This window comes from Nanorana parkeri, unplaced genomic scaffold, assembly GCF_000935625.1.
Source record: "Nanorana parkeri isolate BGI_ZX_2015 unplaced genomic scaffold, ASM93562v1 scaffold1020, whole genome shotgun sequence".
Lineage (NCBI taxonomy): Eukaryota > Metazoa > Chordata > Amphibia > Anura > Dicroglossidae > Nanorana > Nanorana parkeri.
This window is the reverse complement of record NW_017307288.1, coordinates 312,334-322,373: the sequence shown is the minus strand read 5'-3', so window position 1 is coordinate 322,373 and position 10,040 is coordinate 312,334. Positions and strand designations below refer to the sequence as shown.

The window sequence follows — 10,040 nt, the reverse complement described above, 5'->3', positions numbered from 1 at the left end:
AACAATTATAAGAAAAAAATATAAAAAATAATAAGAAAATAATTATAAAAAAGTAAGAAATAATTATAAAAAATAAAAAACTTAAAAAATGATAAGATAAATAAAACATTTTTTTACCTTGTGATACTGGAACATGACTATCTCAATGGACCCTAAAATGTAGCATGTCACAAAAAAAAATATAGCTGCTATCATTGCTTTCCTTTTTTTGCAAAATGTCAGTTGATATGTCTGTTTTGCTGTTGATTCACTTGCTTTAAGGCCCCCTTTATACTATGCTATTCCATTGTGATGGCATGTCCGTTGGCACGTACAGTGCCATATGATTCCATGTGTTGTACTGCATTACCACAATGCATAGTCTGAAGGGGGCCTAAAATATTTTGAGTCACTGATAAAACTGCAGATCAGGTAAGTCAGAGAAGAGTCAGGAGTCCTTAGCTGTTTCCTCGATCTGTATCATGTCGCTCTATCCCTAGGACAGGATAACATACTTTGCTTTCTTCATAGATATAAATGAGTGTAAAGCCTTCTCTGGGATATGCACCAATGGAAAATGCAGAAATACAATTGGAAGTTTTAAGTGCAAATGCAACAATGGATTTGCATTGGATGCAGAAGAAAGAAATTGTACAGGTAATAGTGAATCGACATACTTTTCTGTGTAGTTGTATCTGTTGTATGCATGTGTTCATTGCTGTAGTGAGAAACATGATAATTTTTTTGTCTGGTTATTAGCTTATTCTGCACACAACTCTGCTAGACAAATACTGACATCAGTGAGATCTCTGTTAAAGGCTCATGTCGATTGGCATTCTTATCAAACTCTATGTTTGCTATGCAAATGCATGCTTTCAAATGGAAAACAGTATTTGACAAGAAAAGATGTTTGTCCTGGTTTTCATGCACTTTACACCACCTTAATTGGACATGCTGTATCCAAAGAGAAACAGCACAACTCAATGCAAAGCAGGCCAAATGCGACATCTGATCTGCCATGTGTACTGCTCAATTAAAGTCAATGGGAATTTGCTGGCCTGTGTTTGACGTGCCTTCCAAATGCAGGTCAAATGCAGAAAAACACACCCATTGGCATGAGCCCCTAATCTTACAAATTTAAATTGCAAAGAAAAATTGGGGAAAGAGTAAAGAGTTTCATGCTTTAAATCCATCTGCTTAAACCCAGCCTGTATATGTTCAGCCATTCATTACATTAGCATGACAGCGCCCACAGATTTAAAAAAAAATGTAAGTAGACTTAGTCCTTGATTCCTCAAGTATCATTATTTATGTCTTTTGCTACCTTCCTCTTCTACTACACTTACATATCGCTCGTTCATCTTGACACTGGTGTATCCCTAATGTGTGCAGTTCATGCAGTATATACAGGCCCCAAGGGAGAGAGGGATTCGATTTGGGAAGCAGTAAGCGTTGGAACTACTACCATGGGAGCCCATGTGGCTGCTTTAAGGGCCCAAGGCAGAGCGGGGCCCATTTAGGACCAGGAGTGGTGAACTACTCACTTTTCCCTTGGGGTACATCTCCACCATTCCGTTTCTTGCCTTTCATGTGGCACAGTTGCCAGTTACTCTCGTCTGTCCCTCCCTCCTCCCTGTGTGCCTCGGCAGAGATGCAAAGTGATCTCCTTCCAACATCTGCCTAAAAGTTCTAACTCTGATGTGGTCAGTCAGAGCCAGCTGGAGACAGTTTAAGCATGGAGCATTGAAGGTAGTAACTTTGACTTGTCAGTTGCCACTAATGATGCTAGCAACATGGTAGCGCCCAGGGATTTGTGAACAATCCACACCACCACCACTAAATCTGGGGTGGTGGAGCTGTTTATAACTGTTAACATTGTCACCAAAGGGAAAGTGGAGTTATAATTACACCCCCTTACCCCTTCTTCATTGGTGGCAGTGTCATTTACCTTTCTTGAGGAATGGGACACAGCTTATGACCCCCTCCATTCAGAAAAGACCCCTGCATTTGGAACAGTAACTTCTAATAAATTATGTATAAACTACATTAATGTTATGTTTTATTTTCAGACATTGATGAGTGCCGGATCTCCCCTGATTTATGTGGGAGTGGTACTTGCGTCAATACGCCTGGCAGCTTTGAATGCGAGTGCTTTGAAGGCTTTGAAAGTGGCTTCATGATGATGAAGAACTGTATGGGTAAGTTCCACAGCACTAGATGTTTTTAGTTTTCTGTGCAGTTTTCTATTTTGGCATCACTACAAGTAATAAAAATTAATAGCTTAAACTCAGAATTTGTAGAAGGTTTTAAGGGAATGCATGTACAGTTCCTTTTACTACCTTTCAGCTCCATGTAGTAAGCTGTCCTGATGGTTTAGAGCCTGCTGTGTACAACTCTAGTGGGTAGTACAATTAACCCAGGTTCGACAGAACTGCTTTATGACTTGTTCCCACCAGGAGGCATATGTTAACATGGGTTTTATTTTATTGATGTTCACTAGTATGTGCTGTTAATGTGTTTTTTTAGACTTCATTTGAATTGATGTGAATGGCAAACTGCTGCTCAGTGCACCCACAGTGTAGCATAGACTTTTTCTGCAATCCCTGAGTTTGCCTCATCAATCTCCCTGAGTGTGCCATCCTAGAACTTTGGCCATCTCCTGAAAGAAGGATCAATGATCATTAAAAAATATTTTAATTTTAAATATTTTGGACCTGGGTGATGCTGTGGATATAGGCTATCTTGATTTCAGCAAAGCATTTGATACAGATCCACATAATGACCTCATAAAAATTGTACAAGCTGAGACTTAACCCTTGGATGATTCAGTAAAAACAATTGGCTAAAGGATAAATTTCAGAGTATGGTTATAAATGGGGTTCATATGGAGCAGAGAGCAGTCTCTAGTGGTGTAACACAAGGCTCTGTCCTAGGTCTGGTTCTGTTTAATCCCCTTATGAGTGATAAAACTGAGGGTTTGGTGGGCAAAGGTATGCAATAGAGTTTATATTCATAGAGTTGTTTAGTTGTTTGTAACATGGAACATAATCTGGCCATGCTGGAAGATTAGTCAATGCAGTGGAAACTGCAGTTCAGCCTCAGAGGAAACAGATTTTGTGGGTGTGCTTATTCACAGTGTGTCCTGGCAGTGGGGAGAGTGAATAGAATTCTGGGGGTGCATTACTAGTGGGATCACCAGCAGGAGGAAGGATATCCTGATTATCTCCTGGATCTCATTTAGAATACTGTGTCCAGTTCTGGAGGTCTCACTTGCAAAAAGATGTTGATAAAATAGCTTGAGTCCAAAGACAACAAAATGGTGAAGGGTCTAAAGGATAAATCATGTCAGAAGAGACAGCAGGAAGTAAAGCCAAACCTATTTGTATGGCTTTATTTCTCTTTAGGGTAATAGGAGTTCATTTACTAATGTACTCCTGTGACCCAAAGCAAGTCTAACGAGGGCTACTGCCCGTTATCTGCTGACAGCGCAGAGCCATGCTGCAGCAAGGAAGGATGCCAACAATCTTGTCAGGAATTACCCAGCTGCCAGGTTGACAGCTGGGTCTTCTTTTCTGAAACCAGAGCCAGCTGTGCCACCCCCTCCCATATGACCCTCCAGTGGGTGCTGGAGAAATGAGGTGGGGAGGAGGAATCCCTGTGGGAAATAATGATTGATAGTCACTGCTCTCTATACACACGATCACGCATCTCTCATTATAGCTGCAGTGTCCCACACCAACTCTAAGTATTGGGAATAGTACATTTCACTCTTCAAATACTTCTCTTTAATCTGAACAGTGTCAGGAACCGGATCTGAACCCAGCGCCTCAGCTGTAGCTGGCGGTGGTTCTACCTGCTGAGCCACCTTAGAACCTTGGATAGCTCCTTGCCTGTTCTCCTGTGTAATTCTCAGTTATACCTAATCTTTGCTGAACTCCTTGCTCCTCCCTTGAGCTTCCTTTTTAAGCCATGCCTCTGCACTTCCTATTTGCCAGATTATTGTGCTCCTGCCTTGATCTTGCTTCCTGCTCCCCCTGTGCTACATCTGCTCGTACTGCTTCCCGTGTACCGCCCCTTGGCTGCTGATTTACCGACTACTCTCTCCGTCTCCTGCTACATACCTGATACCTTTTGGCTCCTGACCTCGGCATGTTCACTGACTACGCTTCTGCCTGCTCCTCCACCACTACCGTCTGCTTGTGTACCGCAACCGGCCTGTTATACTACGAATTGCCTGCTGCTTCAGCTGCTGGACTCTGAGCCTGATCCCAGATCATGAAAAACAGTCTTGAGGAAAGAAAGGAAAGGGGGGACATAACTGGAGCCTTTAATTACAGTAGAATTTGAATAAGCTGATATAAGGTTCAGAAGGGTGGTATTTTCAATATGAAGCTAAGATCAAGAACTCAAGGACATATCTTGACACTAGCAGGAGGACAGTTTGTTGCTAACCTTAGAAAGTACTTTTTACAGAAAGAATAGTTTATCCTTGGAACAGACTTCCAGCAGAGGTAGTAAGTTAGTCAAGTGAATTAAAAAAAATATAAGGATGAAGATAGATCTATACTGCGACAAAAGGGTCAAAAAAGAAGAAAAAAATAATTAAGAAGGGGCAGACTTGATGGACCACTTTTCCTGCCATCACTCTTTATATGTTTCTATATTATAACAGGTAATACCAGCAGAATGCTGGGGGCTTTCTGAATCTGCAGGTGGCTTATATATTGAATAGGCTGGGGCACTATTATATTTGGAGATTATTGTGTTGTACAAGTCCAGCTTGGGGACATTTACTTGCTATGTCTCATATGTTGCATTCTGTTGTCTGTTAAAATGTAGCAAATATCTGTGCAACTACACCATTCAGCTGTGAAACTTTGTACCTGTAATCTGTGAATTTTGTTCTAATTTGCCAACTTCAAGCTTTTCAACTGGACCTTGTTTAACATTAGACAAAGTAAATGGTATTTTATTTTATTTTTTTCAAACAAGTCTAATTTGCCTTTTTAATTGCCACCTCATTACTCTTTTATTGGTGTAAATATAACCTTTGGAGCAGGTTCATACCTAGTAGTGTTACTACAGAATCTCTGGGGGCTGGCAGTGCACTTGAGGTATACAGCGGGAGTCTGATATGGCTTGGTCGGTGTGATTGACATGATGAACCTTTTCTAATCTGGCTGGATATTCATCTCATGTCAATGGCCACCTTAATGCTGCTCATACACTTGAATAGTTTACTGTGCTTTCCTTCAGCTTTCAACCACAATAACCTGCTACCCAACATAGATTAAAACAACTGTACCACCAAATCAGAAAGAAATGGCAAATCTAGAATTTTTTAGTTGTCAGGTAAGGGTAACCAATAGTGACTCCTGTTCCTGTGACAACTGTCTAAGAAGGAGAGTCCTCTAATTTTTTGGAGATTTTCTCTCAGTTCCTGTTGCATCTTAGGGAAAGGAAGTAGAGGGATGTCTCCCCACAAACAGTAAAAATAACTTACAGGGGATTTAACCCCCCCCCCCAAAAAAAAAATTACTATAAATACATTTTAACCCGACACCAAAACCGAAAATACTATAAGACTGGATACTTAACTTATCAATGTCAAATGTATACCATTTGGAATCCTTCCCTTGTCTGCGCCCAGACATTGCAGCTCCAATGATATCTGGCTAGACAAAATGACGTTTAAAAAAACAACACACCAAATAGTAACTGTGTCTTAGCAACAGGGATTCCAGCTCAGACTTTGAGTCAAAAAAAGTTTATATCTACCCCCCGCATGGCAGAAATGGAAGCAGCACTTAAGGATAAACTGCCATAAAATATACCCTTTTTTAGAAGTGGTAACCAACATAAAACACAAACACTAAAGTATAAACATTGTTCAGTGATATATATCATATGCGTCTAGTTAGTCTTGCAACATTCATTTTTACAATACCCCTATTCTGAAATAAAATGATACGTTCAAGAATGTTGCCTGATGTACTATTGATGTAAAGTACACGGTTCTCAGGCTTTGGAGAGGACACACTGCTGTTATGTTATATTTCAGTAATAGATTTTCTCCGCTAGCCTGACAGCCTTTATAATAGTGGAACAATTAAGATAAAATGCTTGGTTCATTTAACTGTTTGCCTTGTTTCCTTACAGACATAGATGAATGTGAACGGAACCCACTGCTGTGCAGAGGAGGAGATTGTGTGAACACTGAGGGTAGTTTTCTGTGCAACTGTCCCCCTGGACATGAGCTCACTCTATCAGGGGACGCCTGTATAGGTGAGTTTACATCATGACTTAAACCGTTCCATATGACATGTTACAAGGCAGTGTGTTTGTACTTTACAGATCACAAAATACATTCCCTTTACATTAGACAACATAAAAAAAACTCTGTCAGTGTTTTGGCGAAGACTTCCAATTACCCTCCTGTCTCTTTCTTCCAACTGCCACATTTAACAAACCAGTTAACAAAGTCTGATGTCAGACTGAAAATAACTTATTTCTTGCTGACGTCCAATCTGATTTGTAAAACTGGTAGACATGAGCAGGCTAACTAAACAGGACCTGGAATCTATGAGTAGCTTTGGTACTGATGGGCTGAATCATAGATTAAATAGTAACTATGGTAACAGACCTAGGTGCAAATAAAATTACAGAGAAACACAGAAATATGTAAAAGGTAATGAATGATGTTGTCATATTTAGTCTAACCTAATGCAAAGAGCAATGATGTACATCAAGCAATGGGAAATCAGCACTTATTTGTTCAACTACACAAAACCAAGGAAAGCTTATGGGTGATGCTCATGGCATGTTGATATATAAATATATGCCGGGGTGACAACTTACCAGCTAAGGCAGTATTTACATATTTATTGAAAGAGGCCAAGCACCAGCCATGTTTTTCATGTTAAGTTAATGCATGCTAAATGATGTGTAAGCGTAACACTTTATTTATTTAGTAAATAAACGCCCTTACCTTCCTTTGGCACCATCTTTGTTCATGTATAATTCCACAGCAGAATCTATGCTGGGCCAGGGATAATGCAGCCATGTACCTTTGTGTTTTTGTCTATGTGTACAAATGCTGTCTCACATATCTCAGACCACCTGCTGATTTTTACTAGGAGTCATACGCTGGCTATCGGTGGCTCACATTTTTACCGATTAAGCAGGAATATGAGCAATGGGTGGCCATGCAAGTACCACCCAGCCATTAAAAGTTTTTGTAAAAATTTACTGAGCTGCGTAACACATTTTCGGCCAAACAGTGACTGTATCCTATCAGATGCAGTCACTGTTTGGCAGCCCCACTGTATTCTGCCAGCCACACATGCTGAATACAATAGCCAGCATTGGACAATCCTCTTTCCACAGTATTTAGCTTGGGCGGGGGATGTGACTGTCTTTCTCTCATTAGCCCGTGGACTAAATAAGAGAACTGCAACCTATGCCAGCTTTAATCAATAAAAGTCTTAACCAGAACAATGCAAGATGGATTTTGATTGCTCACTTTTAGTTACTGCACTTAAGAATAAATACTTTTTATTGAAAAAGCGCCACTTGTGGAGCTTTATGGCTGTTGTTAATAATATATTATGATTTTTTTTGTAACTGTTGCTCTGAATTGTGACGTGTCAGTGATGCCATCACTGTGAGTGATGGTAGCTATGGAGGATGTTCATGTGAAACTGTGTGCTGTCCCTTTGATACGCCGACCTGGCTGAGGAGGTGGACACAGGAGTTGACACTGTCCAATTGGTTTTGGCAGCCACAGGGCTTGGTCTTCGCCCACTCTCCTCTGCTCCTGTGTGTGTTGTGTGTAGGGCAGCCATGCTGGTTACCAAGACAATGTTTCCTGAGCTGTCTCTCATATGCAGTCTTCATTCTGCTTCTAATGTTACATTAACTGTCTCTAAAGTGTTGAGTGAACTTTGACAGATCCTACATACTTTATATCTTTTTATTGTTGTCCATTATGTTTTGGCTGTTAATGATTCAAATTAAGGGCAGAAACATGATGTTATAATGACATCGGCCTATTGGCCAGGTGATGATCAATTATCTGTTAATGCTGGAAGTTGAACTTGAAGCTGAAGGGCTGTAGTGAGTATTGATGAGCCAGAAATTAATATCTTTTTACCAAAGTTTATTTTAACTGTATCTGGAGTCCATAAGATGCTGTATACAATTGTTTTTTTTCACTATTCTATTGAAAGGGAAACACTTCTTCAAAGAGTACCCTGTAAGACACCTGACTATCACATCTCTGCAAGCCTGTTGGATATCTCATTCAAAACTATGGACATTAATATGGAGTTTACCTACTTCCACTGCAACCACACTGAAATGTGTGAAAACATTTTTTTTCAAGTGGACTATTTTTAATTATTTCTCCCATTTTCACAGGCTCAATTCACAAAGCTTTAATTTCAGGCATGTAACTGTCGTTTTCACATCTCATTGGCTGAAAATAACTTTCAACTTTTTGAAAACAAGTATCCCTATGCTGATGTATTAACTTTGTGAATTGAGCCTTTTGACTTATATATAATGGTATTTAACATTTTATTTTTACAGCTGTATTCTATATTTGGCCACTTTGAGATTCTAAATACTTTTTTTACATGCTTTAGATGTTGCTGCATTTGTAAAGAAGTCATATTTGTGGAACTTCACCAAAGAATTTTTTTGTCAGCTGCATTATTTCAATTTGCTGCTATCAAAACCACTTCATAATTTTCCAACTTCACAGCTGTATAGAAAGAAGCTTTATAAAAATCTGGGAAAGCGGTCAAAGAAGCCCCTTTAAAATGCAGCAAAGTTAATCCATGTTCCAAATCTTTAAAAATTATATACTGCCATGTATATGTATTTTTTGCAATGTACCATTTATGATTTACAAAATTATAAAGGTAAATGAGTCAATACTTTCTATTTGTAGTCTGTGTATATTTCATAATATTAACATGTTTTGTATTCTATGCAGATATCAATGAGTGTTCCCTCAGTGACAATCTATGCAGAAATGGAAAATGTGTGAATTTAATTGGCTCATACCAGTGCGCTTGTAACCCAGGGTACCAATCCACTCCAGACAGGCTAGGCTGCATTGGTAAGTAAAGGAGAGAACATCATAGAATGGATCATTGACTAATATTATCATACATAGCAAGACAGGCAGATAGACGTAATTTTGTACTTAGATGAAACATAAAATGCATTATTATTACTATTATTATTATTATTAATATAGAGGATCAGAACATTTCCCTGTTATCCCTTTTTAATTTTTGTAACAATAAATCCTAAAATATGTTTAGCTGTAGTTGGATCAAGTAATCATAAGGTATTAAGAGATCTTACAGAACAGTCAAGTAATGATGAAAATCTTCTTTCAGATATTGATGAGTGTAAAATAATGAATGGAGGGTGCGACAGCCACTGTGAAAACTCAGAAGGCAGCTATAAATGCAGTTGTCTTGATGGCTATGCTTTACTGCCAGACGGAAGAACCTGTGGAGGTAACTGATATCTCTGTACTGCCAGATGATTTCTTGTACTGTGATGGCTTTAGTCTGAATTGCTGTATGTAACAAGCTCCATTCATATGAATGATGCATGCAGGGCCGTCTTTAATACTGATTGGGCCCTGGGCAAACAATTTCTTGGCCCCCCCTCCCCCGGCCCTAACAGCAGCATACGGAAGAGGTGGGGGCAACACCAGTGGCGGACCTAAGGAACAAAGGGGGGGCAATGTATATAGAGAGGGGGGAGGGGAGGCAATGTATATAGAGAGGGGGAAGGGGGGCAATGTATATAGAGAGGTGCCCTCTCTGTATACATTACCTCCCTCTCGCACGCTCTGCCTCTCCCGCTCACAGCCGACAAACCCAGCGGAGTGGGCGGGGACCGGGCAGTAGTGCGCTGAGATCGGCGGAGGGTTGCCGTGGCGATAGAATGCTGACCCGGCACGGGAGCCGTGCTGTGTCAGATTACACAGCGTGGCTCCCGATCTGGCTCAGCATTCTATCGCCATGACAACCATCAGC

At 40.0% G+C, this 10,040-nt stretch overlaps 1 protein-coding gene across 1 annotated transcript in view; it reads left to right on the top strand.

Moving 5' to 3' along the window:
• FBN2 (fibrillin 2) overlaps nucleotides 1-10,040 on the top strand; it is a 197,951-nt gene that overhangs the window by 114,569 nt on the left and 73,342 nt on the right. Inside the window, exons 25-29 of the mRNA XM_018567207.1 lie at nucleotides 511-636; nucleotides 2,049-2,177; nucleotides 6,139-6,264; nucleotides 8,978-9,103; nucleotides 9,390-9,512. Of these exons, the coding sequence (XP_018422709.1) occupies nucleotides 511-636; nucleotides 2,049-2,177; nucleotides 6,139-6,264; nucleotides 8,978-9,103; nucleotides 9,390-9,512 (630 nt within the window). The remainder of the gene's footprint in view (nucleotides 1-510; nucleotides 637-2,048; nucleotides 2,178-6,138; nucleotides 6,265-8,977; nucleotides 9,104-9,389; nucleotides 9,513-10,040) is intronic.